Genomic DNA, 19,134 nt, shown 5'->3' with positions numbered 1-19,134 from the left:
CAATATGAAAAAAAGAAGACATGCCAGAACTAATGCAAAGAGGTGCTTCATAAAACTTAATATGAGAAAGATATGAAATCCTCTTCTGTGTCTATCTGCTGTGTCCGTCAGCTGAAGCAAACTCCCTATTTGCCAAGGCCACAGCAGTGAGACAACTGGTAAGTTGAATTTTCCCTTACAGAGACAAAACCGGTCATATGGTTTAAAATGTATACAAATAAACATCTTTCATATATTCATTCATGTAGCAGTCACGACGGGGACGAAACACTGACGCACGATGCTCTGGGACCAGCTGTACACTGTTATGCAGTTATTTGCGTGGTGTCTCCTTTTTTTCTTCCCGTCAAACTGCACATCATTATTATGAAAATTTCATTAGCTAAACGATAAGACAGTCATCAGAACAATCGGTTGCAATTGGCTCAGCCTTTACACGTCAGAAGAGGGGCAGGCTCTTTCCAACAACAAGGTGCCTTGTTGGCTATTGCAGGCTGTGGACAGCCCATGCCAGCCCATGCCAACTCCGATTGGTCAAGTTTAGATTGACAGCTCACTTGAACCAATAGGAGTTGCTACCCACCATTTGGAGATCTTTGTTTACATGCAAAAATAAATTATGAGTGAGAGTAAGTCACAGTTTATACGGAGGAGGTGGCAGCGCCGACATTACGCAACAGCGGACAGTGGCTATTCTTTGATGTAATAGTGTGTTTTGGATTGATTATGTAAATAGTTGGATTGTCTGGACCTTTGGCAATGTACCAACACCGTTTTTGTTGGAATGGTATCGATCTTTGGATTAATATGAAGCTTCTCATGTGAGTCGCGTAGACTTTGTATCGTCTTTTTTTCTATTTCCGGTCTGACTGAGACGTTGATTGTACCGGCTCTGTTGATCGGATCTGGTAATGGTCAGTGGAATCAGTGGAATCAGAATAATCTAAGCTTTCTAACGATATGTTGCATTAGTACCTAGCTGTAGGACGCAGGTCTGTAAATAACAATGATTGACGCTGATCTGTAAAACAGCCCACCTGGTAGGAGCACTCAGGCGGATGCCCTCAAACGGGTTAATTCAAAGGTTGCAGTTCCCTCTGAGGAGCTTTGTATCAGTTACTAACAACATGCTAACTAAACAAAGATGTGTATGTGAGTGTGTGTGTGTGTGTGTGTGTGTATAGGTCTATGTCCCTATTGGAATGTTTACGACATGTAGCGGGGGTCTGGGCTAATGAGGTGAAGACTATGTGTGTGACTGTGTGGATGTTAAGTCAGAGAATGAAAGAGTCATGGAGATATGCAAAGAAAGCCTGTGAAGAGCATAACTAACATTAACTTTAAAATAACTTGTAACCACGATATCATAACACATATCACACTTATAAACGTCACACAGAATCGAATAAACAGTCTTGTTTAGCCTAGTATAATTATTAAGCCCAGTTGTGTTACCCATCCGTGGAGACGAGAAAAAGGAAGTTGCAGTTCAGTTTGCAGTTCTGTGAAGTCTTCTGGCTGGTCGTATGGTTTCTGCCTTCGCGGTTCTGTCGAGCTGTGGGGCTCAGTTGCTGGTTGAAGTTCTCCTGCAGGACATCGAGTCAATACTAGGAGTTTGGTTGAGCTTGAAGTGCGAGGAGGTTTCCTTGGTGAGATGAGCTGGAAGCTGCACCTTTGCGCTCCTCTCGAAGAGTTGGATGGAAAGAGAAGATTTGAGCTGGAGCAGCCAGGATTCCCCTCTGCGATGCAGGAGAAGAGAGGCTGGTGTTGTGCAATAGTAGGAGTAGAATTGACGTTGGCTAATTATTAATAATCATGAAATATGATTATTAAAATAACAATTATTTCTTAAAAATAATCAAAAATGATAAAGCTATTAATTAAGAAATGTAACACATTTAATTAGAAATGATACGGTTATCCATTAATAATAGTTCAAATAATTAATGAAAACAATAAAATTATCAATTAAGAATAATACAAATCTGTAATCATTGCTTATTGTCGCGGGGCACCACCCTGGTTACAGGGACCAACGAGTCAATCTATAAATATCAGTCTCATAATGATAAATGTCAAATCAATAATCTCAATATTTAATATTAATAATTATTTAATTAACAGTGAAGGCTTCTAAGTTCGAGCACAGGCAATCATAATCCAGCTGCAATCACATACATATGCACAAATAATCACAAACTACAGATACTTTAATTACAAAAGCATTTATTAAAAAGGGGAAATAAAGTTATAATGTTATTCAATGATTCATCATTTTAACAAGCTCCGATATTTCAAAGATAAACACAGCAGCAGCACTTATCACAATTCAGAAAATACATGTAAAACCGGCGGTCTACCTATGTATGTCTGTCTCGGTGTGTGTGTGTGTGTCTGTGTCAAAGTGTCTCTCTGTGTGTGTGTGTGTCTATGTGTATGCATGTGAAATAAAGTTAGTGTTATTTAATGATTCATCATTTTAACAAACTCCCATATTTCAAAGATAACAACAGCAGCCGCTTATCACAATTTAGAAAAACACATGTATTCATCTATGTGTATCTGTGTGTGTGTATCTGTCTGTGTCTATCAATGTGTCTCTGTGTCTGTGTGGGTGTGTGTGTGTGTGTGTGTGTGTGTGTGTGTGTGTGTGTGTGTGTGTGTGTGTGAGAGAGCGAGAGAGAGAGAGAAAAAGAAGGGGGCGTGGCGATGACGCAGTCACGTGGTGACGTCACATCTAAGATGGCGGCCGATCATGATTCGTGGAATCAAGGCCTAAAAACTCTCAAAATGGCGGATTGACTACAAAACAAGATGGCGGAGCCGTTATGAATTTAGAGCCAGAATGGGAGGAGAGGGAGAGAGGAGGCGTGGCAATAATAGATTCAAAATGGTGGTTTAACTTGCGTTATTCAAAATGGAGTCTATGTTAATGACACCATGTGGCCGGAGCTCACACTGGTGGTCGTCACATGAATTACACCAAGGGATTTTCAGACAAAGAGAATTCTTTGTCTCTGCTTTGGCGTTCGGCCGCATGGCTTCCAGATGTGTCCAGCCTCTCTGAATATAGATTTAACTATGTTACATGAACTGTATTCTAAATACAGATCGGATGTGTGTATAGGTCGGTTTAGAAGGAGAGAGAGAGAGAGAGCATACAAGGAGAGAGCAAAGCTCTTAAAAGCACCGTCAGAGACAAGTTACATTTACTTTACCACTCAGCACCCAAGTGGCGTTGTGTGCTGAGGTTTGACCGGTAAAGTCTCTTTAAAGTTGTTCAAACGGTCACAATGAGCTGGAGACGCTGCTCACGGCGCTTAAAAACTGTGGCACAAGGCCGTAACCGGAAACCGGAAGTGGCGAATCGCCGCTAAACACTGGAGACTCGGCGGTCTCATACAAAACAAATACATTCAAGTATTAAAACAATACGCTACGTATTAGATTAACATCTGCCCAGACAATAAAGCCTCTTACTGTACCACCCTCGCGGTGTGCGTGCGCGTCGGGCCAGTGAATTACGTGGTCTCTCAAGCGGTCTTCGGCCGCCGGACCGGACAAGCAGCGGATTTTCTCGTGCTGCTTCGACGGGATGAACGCCGTCCTTCTTCTTCAGGGATGTGGAGCTCGTGCTCCTCAGCGGAATGAATCTCGCGCTTCTGCAGGGGACGGCTGTGGAAGCCGTTTGTAGATCGTTGGGAAAAGAAAAATAAAGTCCGTGGGGAAAGTGAAACAGTCTGAGATTGTTCCGCGTGCAATTTCCTGTTTGGTCTTTTCAAGTTAAAAGAGCAAAAGTCCTTTTGAAAATAAAAACGTCGACTGAGATAAAAGACAATGAAAGAAATGAAAGAAAATAACTCTGGTTGCCCCCTTTAGCAATTAAATCAGCTGGGAGGCCCCGAAGGGGGCCTGGTGTTGTCTTCAGAGCAGGGTAAAAATGGCAGCGATGTTTGGGGTTCATGGGCTTTTAAATTACCTGAGAGGTCCTCCTCCTTGAGGAGTTGGTCATAGGATGATGCTGGCTTTAAGCCAATTGAGTGTCAGAGCTGGACCTGAGTGGGCTGGGCTTGGAAATCAGCGGGGGTTCCAAGGCATTCCCAGAACATTTTTCCACCACCAGGGGGAGATTCTTGAGCCTGCAGGAGGATGTTTTCCCGCCCAAAGTTTAACAACCCTTTGTTCCTCTCGGCTCCAGTGTCTGGTGGCACCCCGCTGGGCTCTGGCCCAACAGTCCCCCTTTTGGTCTGGAGAGTGGGCTTTGACCCCGGTCTCCAGGGCAAACTATGGTCGAGAGTCCAGTGATAATCCATGAGAGGTAATCCTTGAGTGGAGTTGAAGCAGTAAAAGTTAGTTCATTATGAGGCAGAGAGGCATAAATGTCTTCGAGGCATGAGTCTAAACAGAGAGAGGTAATTGTCTGGGCAGACAGGCTAAATAACATATATTCTAAAACACGGCACACACTTTCAATTTCACATAATGCTTATCGGCAGTTATTGTTAAAATACCAATGAATTTCGGTGAAGAGTGAAATGAAAGAAAAGTGGAAACACGAACAGAAGAAAATGTTTGAGTAGGTGCTGGTGTTTTGAGGTAAACATGTGTGTTATCCTGTCAAACCAAAACATTTAGAACGGCGAGTCACGTTCTGTTGTTCGCTAATCTGTGAATTTATGATAAATCCTATTTCTAGGTTTTCAGATCTACAGATATTGGAATTTCACTGCCAAGACTGAATTGCCAAGTGTACCCGTGAGGGCTGCACAACCGTAGTGGTAACGACTTCAAAATCCTCAACGAGGTCTAAGGAGGTTCACTACCTGAACTACGTTATACAATTTACTGACAGAGGGTCTAAAGCATGCAGCTATTGATGGAGTGAGTGGTTTGAGCGTTTTTTTGTTTTAAAGTTGGGATTTCTTCCCCCCCTTTTCAGATGTGGAGGTGAGAGGGGGTTTCTGGCAGCGCCTTGGTCCTTCCCCGTCATTGAAGTCATCTTTGGGAGTGGAGAAGGAGGGCGTCTGCTCCTAGTTTCGCCAACGGGGTTCAGTGTCTGGTCTCTCAGTGGAGCCTGGAGGAACACGTGGCACAATGTCTCTCATTGCTTCATCCACACATCTCCGTATTTACTCCTCTGTCCCAGGATGCATCCCATGTGTTGGATTTCGGTCACCACATCTATACTCCTGGTACTGATAGGGTTTCCGTCTGTTCCAGCCCCTACTCCTCTGTTGAGAGGGATTCAGGTGCTGAGGTCGAAACTGTTTGTGGGGCTGGTTGAAATCCTCACCCCCTTGGTTTTGTGGGGCGCCCTGTTGGAAGGGTCGCTGTTCCTGGTTCTCTTTGCTGGGGTTCATCTTGGCGTGGGGAAAGTTGTCATCTTCCAGCGCCGGGTCCACATTTAGTTGGATTTGAACTGCCAGAACCACGGTGTCGTCTTCGTTGAACCCTTGGTTGTCTGGGTCGAAGCGATAAATGTCTTTTTTAAGGGGCTCTAGCTGCCGGGTGCAGATTTCCTCTCTTTGAGGGGGTGCTGAGTCATCAGGGTCTTCTGAATTGTGTGTGCCACAGTATTCATCTTTGTGGCCACCATCTCTTGCACCGGGAGTGGAGGACCATCCAGGACGCGACCGTGAGTCATGGTGCGCCCCTGCCTGAGTGGCAGACTGGGAAATCTCCTTCAGCCCTCCAGGACGGATTCCTTCCGTCGTTGTGGTGTGAATAAGCATGGCTCCGTGCAGGATGTGTTCCTTCTCGCTGGAGTGGATGCTGTGTGTCCGCTGGAAAGGCATTTGGAGTGCCTCATAGCGGTCCCAGGTCACTGCACGTCTAGGGGTTGAGTCCGGCCCCCCCTTTGGTGTTGAGGGGGTTGGAGCGGTCGACTGCTGGGTGTGTCTGGCTCTCCAGAGCAAAGCTTCCTCTGCAAGAAGGTTGCGTAGCTGTGCTCGCAGCTTTTCTCCCAGTGTCTCTGTTCCGCTGGCTCCACCGGGAATGACGTCAGCTCCTGGCCCTGTCATCAGGGATATCAGCTCGAGGGGGGGTAGCTCTGTTTGACTGTGCCCCCCTTTCCGCTGACCTTTGACCTTCACGTGCAGCGCTTCGTGGTCCTGCACCGCCTGGTCCTGTTCTGTGCGGGTCTCGATGATATGCCGCAGGTGGGAGTTTTTCTCCTGCTCCGCTCGACATGCTGCTTGCATGGCCTGGAGCTCCTTCGCATGTTCTTGGGCCTGCAGCTCGGCTCTCTGCTGGTAGAGGAGTGTCAGTTGACCCAGAGCATGGGGTATTTTTGGATGCGGGCCAGTGGGGTTGATCAGGTGAATGGACAGTTCTTTAATCTTACGATCGCAGGTACTTAAATCATACTCACTCAACTCACTCACTTCATCACTAGAAAAATTGATCAGACTGGCGACTGTCTCTGACAGGTCGTCTGGTCTTGAGGGAGCCCTGCCCCAGTGTGGTCCATGCTACTCATCTTCTGAGTGCGCAAACACCTGGTGGGCTGCTCAAGCTTGCTTAGATAAAAGCGGACAAAAACTCAATTATAGCATTTCTATAAAATATTGCTCAGACTGGCGACTGTCTCTGACAGGTCGTCTGGCCTTGAGGGAGCCCTTGCCCCAGTGTGGTCCATGCTACTCATCTTCTGAGTGCGAAAAGAGCCTGGTGGGCCGCTCAAGCTTGCTTAGGTTAAAAGCGGATAAAAATTTAATCAACACTACACAAGATGCACAGGTGAGCTTCACTCTGTGTCTATATAGTAGCGCTATATAGGATAGCTCAATGGCTCAATCCTTTAGACCTAGTTGGTTAACAACTAGTCTACTCGTAACTAGTCTCTCAAATCTAGTTAGTCTCCTTGAAATTCAAAGCATGCAGAAATTCTCCAATAAAAATATATCTAACCTACTGAAACGTAGTCAGCAACCAACCATAGCTATACACAACGCCTGCTTAGCAAAGGGAATTAAGAATCAAGAAAATTCAAAAAGAGAAATAAATTTCCAAAATTATTTTTCTCTTAAGAAAATTAATTATAATTATTGTGCATTGAGATGACACAACCACTAATATGTAATAAGCAGCCAACCACGGATACACAAGGCAATAGTATACCTGTTTGGCACAGGTGCAAAGGGATTACAAATAAAAAATTCAAAGAGAAATAAATTTCCAAAATTATTTTTCTCTTTAAGAAATTAATCATAAATATTGTGCATCGCGAATACACAACCACCGATTGCACTCTGCAGCCAACCACAGATACGCAAGGCACGAGTATACCTGTGTTGCAAAGGTGCAGGGGAATTTAGAAATTAAAAAAAAAAATTATTTGCAGAGAAATAATTCTCAAAATTATTTCTGGATCATTGTACACAGTATTATGATACAGCTGGAGTTAGATAGCCTCACGCAGGGGCACCATTTATGTTGCCCCTGCGTGAAGCGTTCCGCCCTCACACGGGGATCCATTTATGTTGTGAGGGATAAAAAAAAGTTTTGGAAGGAAAAAAAAAATTAATTAATATCTTTTTCTTCAAAAATTAATTTCTGGGGGAAAATGAATCTGGATTATTGTACAGTATAATGATACAGCTGGAGTTAGAATGCCTCACACGGGGGCACCATTTATGTTGTGCAATAGTAGGAGTAGAATTGACGTTGGCTAATTATTAATAATCATGAAATATGATTATTAAAATAACAATTATTTCTTAAAAATAATCAAAAATGATGAAGCTATTAATTAAGAAATGTAACACATTTAATTAGAAATGATACGGTTATCCATTAATAATAGTTCAAATAATTAATGAAAACAATAAAATTATCAATTAAGAATAATACAAATCTGTAATCATTGCTTATTGTCGCGGGGCACCACCCTGGTTACAGGGACCAACGAGTCAATCTATAAATATCAGTCTCATAATGATAAATGTCAAATCAATAATCTCAATATTTAATATTAATAATTATTTAATTAACAGTGAAGGCTTCTAAGTTCGAGCACAGGCAATCATAATCCAGCTGCAATCACATACATATGCACAAATAATCACAGACTACAGATACTTTAATTACAAAAGCATTTATTAAAAAGGGGAAATAAAGTTATAATGTTATTCAATGATTCATCATTTTAACAAGCTCCGATATTTCAAAGATAAACACAGCAGCAGCACTTATCACAATTCAGAAAATACATGTAAAACCGGCGGTCTACCTATGTATGTCTGTCTCGGTGTGTGTGTGTGTGTCTGTGTCAAAGTGTCTCTCTGTGTGTGTGTGTGTCTATGTGTATGCATGTGAAATAAAGTTAGTGTTATTTAATGATTCATCATTTTAACAAACTCCCATATTTCAAAGATAACAACAGCAGCCGCTTATCACAATTTAGAAAAACACATGTATTCATCTATGTGTATCTGTGTGTGTGTATCTGTCTGTGTCTATCAATGTGTCTCTGTGTCTGTGTGGGTGTGTGTGTGTGTGTGTGTGTGTGTGTGTGTGTGTGTGAGAGAGCGAGAGAGAGAGAGAAAAAGAAGGGGGCGTGGCGATGACGCAGTCACGTGGTGACGTCACATCTAAGATGGCGGCCGATCATGATTCGTGGAATCATGGCCTAAAAACTCTCAAAATGGCGGATTGACTACAAAACAAGATGGCGAGCCGTTATGAATTTAGAGCCAGAATGGGAGGAGAGGGAGAGAGGAGGCGTGGCAATAATAGATTCAAAATGGTGGTTTAACTTGCGTTATTCAAAATGGAGTCTATGTTAATGACACCATGTGGCCGGAGCTCACACTGGTGGTCGTCACATGAATTACACCAAGGGATTTTCAGACAAAGAGAATTCTTTGTCTCTGCTTTGGCGTTCGGCCGCATGGCTTCCAGATGTGTCCAGCCTCTCTGAATATAGATTTAACTATGTTACATGAACTGTATTCTAAATACAGATCGGATGTGTGTATAGGTCGGTTTAGAAGGAGAGAGAGAGAGAGAGCATACAAGGAGAGAGCAAAGCTCTTAAAAGCACCGTCAGAGACAAGTTACATTTACTTTACCACTCAGCACCCAAGTGGCGTTGTGTGCTGAGGTTTGACCGGTAAAGTCTCTTTAAAGTTGTTCAAACGGTCACAATGAGCTGGAGACGCTGCTCACGGCGCTTAAAAACTGTGGCACAAGGCCGTAACCGGAAACCGGAAGTGGCGAATCGCCGCTAAACACTGGAGACTCGGCGGTCTCATACAAAACAAATACATTCAAGTATTAAAACAATACGCTACGTATTAGATTAACATCTGCCCAGACAATAAAGCCTCTTACTGTACCACCCTCGCGGTGTGCGTGCGCGTCGGGCCAGTGAATTACGTGGTCTCTCAAGCGGTCTTCGGCCGCCGGACCGGACAAGCAGCGGATTTTCTCGTGCTGCCTCGACGGGATGAACGCCGTCCTTCTTCTTCAGGGATGTGGAGCTCGTGCTCCTCAGCGGAATGAATCTCGCGCTTCTGCAGGGGACGGCTGTGGAAGCCGTTTGTAGATCGTTGGGAAAAGAAAAATAAAGTCCGTGGGGAAAGTGAAACAGTCTGAGATTGTTCCGCGTGCAATTTCCTGTTTGGTCTTTTCAAGTTAAAAGAGCAAAAGTCCTTTTGAAAATAAAAACGTCGACTGAGATAAAAGACAATGAAAGAAATGAAAGAAAATAACTCTGGTTGCCCCCTTTAGCAATTAAATCAGCTGGGAGGCCCCGAAGGGGGCCTGGTGTTGTCTTCAGAGCAGGGTAAAAATGGCAGCGATGTTTGGGGTTCATGGGCTTTTAAATTACCTGAGAGGTCCTCCTCCTTGAGGAGTTGGTCATAGGATGATGCTGGCTTTAAGCCAATTGAGTGTCAGAGCTGGACCTGAGTGGGCTGGGCTTGGAAATCAGCGGGGGTTCCAAGGCATTCCCAGAACATTTTTCCACCACCAGGGGGAGATTCTTGAGCCTGCAGGAGGATGTTTTCCCGCCCAAAGTTTAACAACCCTTTGTTCCTCTCGGCTCCAGTGTCTGGTGGCACCCCGCTGGGCTCTGGCCCAACACTGGACAGCCCTCCGCCTTGGAGGGATTGTAGAAAAAAAGAGAATCAGGGGAGACCTGGTCTTATATTGCCTGGGGACCTCACAGATCATGGGGTGCAGAGTGACCAATAGGAGTTGACCCTTGTGGCTTTTAACATCTTTGTTTGAAGTTGAGGAATCCTGGGAGACTGAGTTCCCTGTGCTCTGGCTTTTTCCAGAATAATGGAACATGTGGTTTCTGGCTTTTGACTACACATAAAGGCCGAAGAGAAGGCCTTTGATTTTACAAAAAACAGTCCCAACAATGGACTTAATGCAACTGTTTTATAAAATGACTTAGCGTCAGGTCTGGGGAGTGATGGAGTCGAGCTCAGTCACAGTCCAGCACATCAGCTGCTAAAGCTAATTTTTAAGTTGCTTTAACTCTCGACTCTTCCAGCCTTGACGCCACGTCACAACCGGCTCCGACCCAGCTCCAGATGATGCAATTGTTGATCTTCATTCACACCGTAGAAACCGTGGTGGTGAACGGGCGCATGATGACTCGACGAGCAGATGTCAAAACTGAGCCGGAGTCTTTACGTGTACTGAGTAAAACCAGAGGGTTGAGGGCGCTGTTCAGACACACCAGCAAACGACTTATCTGATAGGCGATGTAAACTCCATTGGACCAATTGTGACAGTTCCTGTGTTTACTCAGAACTCTTGACCAGAGATTTAGGTTCTTGAACAGGTGATAGGGGATGTAACACACAGAGAAGAGAAGGATCAAAATGAACATCAACCTCACAATCCTTCGCTTCAGATCCTTGTTGACGTTGTTTTTGGAGCAAAGTATGATAATCATATGTCCGTAGCAGCCCAGCGTGATGAGGAGTGGGATACAAAACCCAGTCAGGGTCCTCCCCAGGCTGTAGTTCAGGTAATCCTCCACAAATGTGACGTGTGTGGTTTCGTAGCATTTCCCAGTTTGGTTTCCAGACGTCTTGATGTAGAACACGTCTGGAAGACTCTGGGCAGCCACCAGCAGCCACACAAGGACTGAGATGTTCACAGAATGAGTGACAGTGATTCTTCCCAACACTTTCATCGGGTGAACAATAGCCAGGTACCTGTACACGCTGATGCAGGTAAGGAATCCGATGCTGCCGTAGAGGTTCAGGTTGAAGCAGAATCTCGTTATCTTGCAGAATGTAGTTCCAAAGATCCACACATTCCCCTTGAAGTAGTAAACCACCAGAAACGGCAGCGTGAGCAGATACAAAACATCTGCAAGTCCCAGGTTGAGAACAAACACGTTGACGCTACCCAGTTTCTTCCAGTTCTGCCGCAAAGACTTCAACCCCCATGTGTTAGCAACCAGGCCAACGATGAAGACCAAGATTAAAACAGGAGGCAGGAATCTGCCGGTGAAATCCAAGTTGACATGAGGACAAGAGGTATTGTTCATGTTCTTCTGAGCTGCAGTTCTTCCTCCCTGTGAATGTGATCGTCTCTTCTGGTTTCACATCTCAGGTCTTGGCACACTTCATTCAAGTTCCTGCATGTACTTTGATCCAGGAAACTGAGTCAATGACACGGTGCTGGTGCCAGGAGCAGGGACTGACCCACACACAGGAAGTGATGCAATGATGGTTAAACCTGTTTTACTACCAGGCTGGTTACAGACAAGAGGCGGTAAAAAAAAATATTTTAACTTTGTGCCTGTGTTGTTTTTAATGTCCCTGTGCAGCACATTAACTCTGTGGAAGGGGCTTCATAAATAAAGCTGTCTTACCCAATGTGAGGTCAGATGTTAAAGTCTATGTGGGAACAACACAAATGAAAATCAGGGAGGGGGGGGGGGGGATTTATCTAATATAAACTATTACTGGACATCAGTCAGACTTCATGTCCAGCAGATGTCAGGTCTAACAAGGTCTTTAATAAAAATAGTTATACTAGTTTTAAATTTGGTTTCATTTTCATGTGGAATCAGCTCATTACAAGAGGAAGAAGGAAGTGAAACGTTTGGAAAAAGGCTTTTCAGACTTTAATGTGTGACTTCAGTAAGGAAATGAAAAACATCAATTTAGAATAATAACAATCATCAGGAAGACAAATGTAGGAACTTTGTAAAATATTGACATTATTAACTATACTTACAAAGTACAGAATTATTTACAGCAAAACAGTAAAATAAAGAAAGTGCAATATCATCTGAAAGCGCACGCACACACACAAACACACACACACACACACACACACACACATACGCACACGCACTAGGACACATGTACACGGACACACCCGTTCAAAGTTGGATTGGTCGAGTCAGAAAACAAGATCTGTCAACACAGAGGCTGGAGTCATTCTGCAGGATTTCTATCTAACAAATACTCATTTTTAATTCATTAATTTGTTACTTGAGACGTCGTCGCCTTATAGCAAAGTTAATACGTCTTTAAAAACATCTTCATGACCAAAGTAGCATCGAGATCAATGTCCTCGACTCATAGTTTAGGTTTTTCTAGGTTGAAAAAAACACGATACAATTATTGAAACTCAATCGGCCCAAATATATGAAACTTACTGCTTCAGTCCTGATGTTTCCAGTTGTGAAACATCAGGAGAATCAGAGTCAATTTTCTACTTTAAGAAAAAGTCAAATGTACTTTTATCTCATTTTACTCTAAACTTTGAGTTCATGATCAGGCCCCTTTAATTAAAAGGTTGCAGTTCCCTCTGAGGAGCTTTGTATCAGTGCACTGATGTGTCTTTCAAAACAATCTCAAAAACCCACTTAGAACCTTTAACTTCTACTTTCTGGGTTATGGACTTTTTGCAGCTGTTTTATAAGATGTGTTAGATCTGGGGAGTGATGGAGTCGAGCTCAGTCACAGTCCAGCACATCAGCTGCTAAAGCTCATATTTAAGCTGCTTTAGCTCTCGACTCGACTCTTCCAGCCTTGACGCCACGTCACAACCGCCTCCGACCCAGCTCCTCCTTTTCATTCTGAAGTGTCTGATCTGTGCCGAGGTCTTTTAGCTGCTGCTCAGGGAGTAGCAGAGCCAAACCGCCAAATATAACCCACTGAAATTACTCAACTGGAATTAGTTCTGATGAAAGTGGACCCGTCTGCGCTGGTATTGGATGTGGTGGCGGATTAATTGGTGACATGAAGTCAGGGAAAATGATAATAAAATCTGAATGAACTCTTTCAACCTGTTTCAACCTCTGACACGTCCGTTTTGTTTTTACACTTTTTTACTTTGTTTTAAAAAGTGCTTTGATCTGCAAAGGTCACTTTGGTCACTTGCTCGATTCACCACAAGGTTTTTGTCATTGTCTTCCAGCGTCCACTGATGAGAGGACACCTCCTGTGGATCCTGGGGATGATGAACACAGTTTCTCCTCGTGTCAGTCGGTGGAGTGTCTCAGGCCGGGCCGATCAGGGCCGGTAACCCCACAGCGCAGGGTTCCTGAACGGGGCGTAGGGGCAGCTGCTGTGACAGACACACGAGTGGATCATCATCACCGCTCGCTGCAGCAGTCTGCCAGTGGGGCAGCTGAAGGTCACCTCGGCGGTGGTGGTGTGGTACGGTGTGCAGCAGCGAGAGTCCGTGCACTGTCCACAGTACCGGAGGGGGTGGGCGCGGGTGCTGTAGCAGCCCTGGTGAACCAGCCGGATGGGGCCCGGTGACGTGTAGCTGGCCTCGCACCGCCCCTGTCGTCCCCACTGGGAAAACAGCACACACAACAGATGAGATAAACCCACTCAGCCTCGATTTTTAAGATATAAAACAACGTCACATTGTTATATTCACTGAAGCTGCTGAGTCAGCTTTGACGGCATCATCTACACATCTTCAAACGAAATATGGTCAAGGTATTGTTAAAGTTTTGTAAGCTAGTAAATATTTGAAAAAGTCATCGTAGTATGGTGGCCCTGAGAGCTCAACAAACAGCAAGTTAAGAAAACACATGCAAGGTGACAAAACACAAGCAAAGTAAGAAAACATCTTCATCAAGTTCACAACACAACACAACACATTACAGAAAAACGCAGCAAATAGAGAAACGCGCTGCAAATAGACAAACGCGCTGCAAATAGAGAAACGCGCTGCAGATAGACAAACGCGCTGCAAATAGTGAAACGCGCTGCAAATAGAGAAGAAACGACAACGGAAGTGTTTCCAGAGGACAGCTAGAAGCGTTTCTCTATTTGCAGCGCGTTTGTCTATTTGCAGCGCGTTTGTCTATTTGCAGCGCGTTTGTCTATTTGCTGCGTGTTTCTGTAATGTGTTGTGTTGTGTCTTGATGAAGATGTTTTCTTACTTTGCTTGTGTTTTGTCAACTTGCATGTGTTTTCTTAACTTGCATGTGTTTTCTTAAGTTGCTGTTCGTTGAGCTCTCAGGGCCACCGTATGATTGATCTGAAGAAAGAGTCCAAGTTTCCTGTTGTCACAGAAGAATCGTGAGGTGCAATATCATCAGGAACATCTACAGATACCAACTGAAATACACCGGCCCAGTGTCCCCGAGCACATCAAATAAAAGTTTTACTCTGACTTTAGTTTGGTCTGATGCAAGTGTGAGTTTAGTTGCAACAGTCATTTCCCCCCCAGTCGCAGAAACATGTTTTAACACCTCCCTGTGCAGAGTCGAGCCTGTCTGCCATTGCACTCATCACAAAACCCTTTTTCCACAGAATATGACTATTGAAGTGCAGGAAGGTGTGTGTGTGTGTGTGTGGGGGGGGGGGGGGGTGTATTCTGATCACCACACTCACACAGACCTTCCTGCACTGCACCCTGTCTAAAAGATTATTGCACAGTTTAAATAGTTGAAGACCTCCCCACAAGGTGCAGGAAGGTCTGTGTGCGTGTGCGTTTGCTAGTGTGTGTGTGTGTGTGTGTGTGTGCGTGTGTGTGTGTGTGTGTGCGTGTGTGTGTGTTTTGTGTGTCTGCACTGCTCACCACACGCTTGCTTGACGCCGGCTGAGCTGCCCGGCTGCAGGGCCTCACTTTACAGAGCCGAGTCTCCATCTGCAGCTTGCAGGCCGGGTTCTGGTTGGAGACCCGCGTGGAGACTCCAGCTCCACAGCTCCGGGAGCAGGCGCTCCACTGGGTGCTCTGCTCCACACAGCTGGAGGCCGACAGCACCAGTTTGTTCAGAGGGTGATTCTGGGGCAGAGCGGGCCACAACCTGACGGGTCTCATGGCTGCACAGAAACCAAATACAGAGTGTTCAAGCTCAAGTCCACAAAGATAGAAAAACTACTCAAGTAAAAGTACTAATACAGATTCAACCTCCTTACCTTAGTAAATAGTAGTAGTACCTTAGTACTCAAGTTAAAGCCCCCCCCCCCCCCCCCCCCAGGAATACTATATTTAACTTTAGCATGAAACATTCTGCAGGAGGAAATGTTTATTTCAATAAGACCAGAGATGGAGAGTGTTTTGTTGCTCTGCTTCGATTTCATACGTCTTTAACATCATCTGCACTGAGAGATATACAACTAGGAATAATCATTCCTGTGTTATTGTGCGTTCAGGTCGAAATCTTTCTCGATGTTGGGAAGGTGGCACTCGAGGATGCAGAGTAATAGTTAAACAAACAAACAGATGCCGCTCCTTAACTGCTTTAAGTAGAAAGTGTCAAGTATTTGTACTTTGTTACTTCCCATCTCTGCATGCATGTCATACTTTTTAAAGAACAGTTTGACATTTGGAGAATTACACTTATTAGCCCTGTTGCCAATCAGCCGGCGGCCGGGCTCTGTCCAAAGGAAACAAATTAAATCAAATGTAATTAGCGGAATCAGTCTTTGTGCACGTACAGAGATCAGGCCCTGGCCCTGAGGAGCCCCCTTCCTGTCAGACGTCCTTATAAAAACCTGATCAATATGAGAGTTTTTATTTTCTATTCTATTCTACAAATTTCTTTGAAGAACACAATTTGCCTGGACTATTAACAAACTGCTCAACTCACTGATGAGCGGCTTTGCTCGAATCTTTGGCATCGAACCTCCAAAACTAACATGTAAAAGTCACAATAATCAGCTGATTCACTGCTGGATCCGTTTTCAAGAACAAAATGTTCCTCTGCTGTTCTCATAATAAGTTTGACTCAGAGTTTGGAATTCCAGATGTTTTATAAGAGTGGCTTCATAACACCCCCCCCCCCCCACCCCCTCCCCCCCTCTCTCTGACCCACGCCCCCTCTAATGAAGTCATGTAGCCTCCACTTAGCTTCATGGGCTTAATTGTCACACAGCTGCGGTCGCTTGTTGTTATAGGAAACTGGAGAAAAAAATATGTTTTGACTTTTCCAAAATAAATCTGTGTTATATTTGGACGTTGGGAGTTTTCCTCTGCCCGGACGCGCCCTGGTTTAACGCACAAATGCTCCAGTAAAAACTTCCAGACATGACCGGCGGTGACAAAGCTCCTCGGGATGAAGGAGGGATCTCTTTGCCATGTGGACCCATCACCATCACCGAGGAGCAACTGAAGCCGAGGGAGTCGCACGCTGTGGAGACGTATCTGGCAAAGACACTGGAAAACATGTGGAAATATCCAGCTCGTGCATCGGAAGACAATTATTCAATATTTATGAAGAGTAGTTCAACTCTGGAGGAACTTATCAGGTTTCTCACTGAGATAAGATCAATAAAAGGTCAAATACAGGAGAGCATGTTCACTTCCTGTCGATGCCGATGCGATTCATTCATTTTATAAAATGTGGGAAAATATAGAATTGATTATATTTCAGAATGAATGCTAAATGCTTTGACTGAGAAATGACAGAAGACTCTTCCTCCATTAATGATCATCTAAAGGAGGAAGAGGAGGATTGTCATACTAACGTCATGTTACCGTCGTGATCGGTCATGGTGATGTTAATAACTTTATTCCATGTTCACACATGAACAGGCTCTGGTGAATCCAAAATGTCGGTTGCTGTACGTTGTCTTGTGGTGAGAATGAAGAAAAGAAATGTCTGTTAAAGGTCCCACGAACTGTTTAATGACCTTCAAGGTTAATGGTTCATGCACCTGCTGTTTTGGAGGAAGGGGAGGAAGAGGGGGGGAGAAGAAGAAGAAGAAGGAAAAGGAGGACGAATATGATGATGCAGAGAAAGGAGAAGAGGAAGAAGAATAGAAGGAGGAAGAGGAGGAGGACATTTCCTGGGATCTTCAGCTGACATGTGGACTTTTTTTGTTATCTGGTTTTCGTCTCTTCTTGGATCTGCGTGCTTTCGTACACTTTTAGAAAATGTAAAGTTTTGAGGCTGCAGCTATTTGCCCTCGTTCATCCGGAACCACCACGTGAGCGCCCCCTATAGAACCCGGATGGTGTGAGAGCAGCTCTACCTAAATTAGAAGCTCTGTGGCTGTAGCTGCTGCATTAAAACATGTGTTTACCTGTGATGGCGTCCTGAATGACCGTGTTCTCCAGGTTCTCACACACCCACTCTTTGCAGCATTTCCCCGGCAGGCGGACGTGTTGAGGCTCGGGACAGTCTGGAGAGGGAAGGCGGCCGGTCAGGGGACAGGCCGGCACACAGGTCACACCTCCTCCTCTGCAGTGGCAGTACGAGTCGCAGGAGGGCTGGAAGGACTGGCCCTCCTGGTACGTGACGCCGTCCACCTCACAGCTCAGATCTTCCAGACCTGAGGGGAACACGGCACCCAGGGTTAGACGTGGGAACAGGAAGTGAGAGGATGAAGTAAGCTGAGGAGAGAGTGGAGGGAGGTGGATGGATGCAGGGGGACACGGCAGAGGAAAGTGAGGACACAGAAACTGCTGTCCCTGCCAATGGTCGTGTAGTTATATGTGAAACCAGGCCTCTCTACTGAGAAACTCTGAATCTGAGTGTGGACCAATCAGCTCACAGACTGGTCATTAGAGGAAACGTGTCAACAGCAGCCCTGGAATTAGAGGCTGAGATGATTCTGAGCTGTGGCAGGGCACCGCCGCCCATCAGGCCGTCCTGCTCGGCTGAGCAGACTAAACATTTACTGTGTTTGTCCCACTCACGCAGACCAGCTGACCGTCTTCCACCCGTCCCCTCCTCCCACCCACAGCAGATACTCACCGACACACTCCCCGGGGTCTCCTGGGAAGCTGGCGCTGTAGTCGCACCGCAGGCCTCTCTGGCCGTCGCAGGGAAACACCTCGGTGCAGGACTCGCCTCGCTTCCTGGCACACACCCGGCAGCACCGGCAGCCGTCCAGCACCAGTGACACTCCTGCCGGGCACTGGGGGGCAGGACTGGGGCAAAGGCAGGGCCGGTCACACAGCTGGGACAACACCTGCAGGGGCAGAAAAACAAAAACCTAAATCCTCAAGTATCAGGAACATGGAGACGATGGATTCCGTATCCACCACTGTTTCCAATTCCACGTTTCTAATGAAGCCAAATCAGGAACAAAGTCAACACTTCATGAATCTATCACTCACACATTACAGGAACATAACACTTCTTACTGATGATCCACTTTAAACCTCAAGGCAACAGATTCACACATGTGAAAGAGAAATATTCAAACTATCTGGTGTCACCACCACACCCACCGAATCACATACCCACACACACACACACAACACACATACACACACACACACACCCACACCCAAACCTAAACTTAAACCATGTCCTCACCTTAAAATTGATGAATTGCCTGATGAAAGTTATGTAACTTACATCAACTGAATAAAAACAACAGTAGTAACACCTGGACCACACACACACACACACACATCACTGTGACTTCAGAGGACACTACAACGACTTACACTCATTTCCTGACAATTTACCATAAACTAACATAAACCAAACCTCTAATCCTGAAACAACCTTCAGATTTAATCATTTCCATATTAGCTTTTTGTCCCCATAAGGAAGATAAGTCCCGATTAAAGCAGAGCAAAAAGCCTTCGGTCCCCACAGCAGGAGAAACACCTGGACCACACACAGAGAGTCACAGAGAGGGAGCTAGGAGCCGGAGCCGGCCTCACCTGGGTCGCCGCACACAGCAGCGCGGCCACGGCAGTGACCCAGTGGCACAGCGGTCGGTCCAT

The 19,134-nt window shown here is 45.2% G+C and overlaps 2 protein-coding genes across 2 annotated transcripts; both read right to left on the bottom strand.

The window, feature by feature from the left end:
- Positions 1-8,079: 8,079 nt before the first annotated feature.
- LOC128442464 (P2Y purinoceptor 1-like) lies at positions 8,080-11,668 on the bottom strand. The gene has a single exon (XM_053424927.1). The coding sequence runs from the start codon at positions 11,513-11,515 to the stop codon at positions 10,568-10,570; it is 948 nt and encodes a 315-aa protein (XP_053280902.1). The 5' UTR covers positions 11,516-11,668; the 3' UTR covers positions 8,080-10,567.
- A 412-nt stretch (positions 11,669-12,080) lies between these two features.
- Positions 12,081-19,134, bottom strand: ccn5 (cellular communication network factor 5). The gene is made up of 5 exons (XM_053424921.1): positions 19,072-19,134; positions 18,149-18,365; positions 17,475-17,723; positions 15,025-15,269; positions 12,081-13,784 (listed from the first exon to the last, which is right to left on the bottom strand). Exons 1-5 carry the CDS (start codon positions 19,132-19,134, stop codon positions 13,497-13,499), a joined length of 1,062 nt encoding a protein of 353 aa, XP_053280896.1. The 3' UTR covers positions 12,081-13,496.

Source organism: Pleuronectes platessa, chromosome 6 (genome assembly GCF_947347685.1).
Source record: "Pleuronectes platessa chromosome 6, fPlePla1.1, whole genome shotgun sequence".
Classification (NCBI taxonomy): Eukaryota; Metazoa; Chordata; class Actinopteri; order Pleuronectiformes; family Pleuronectidae; genus Pleuronectes; species Pleuronectes platessa.
The sequence above is the reverse complement of the archived record's forward strand: the minus strand, read 5'-3'. Positions and strand labels throughout refer to the sequence as shown.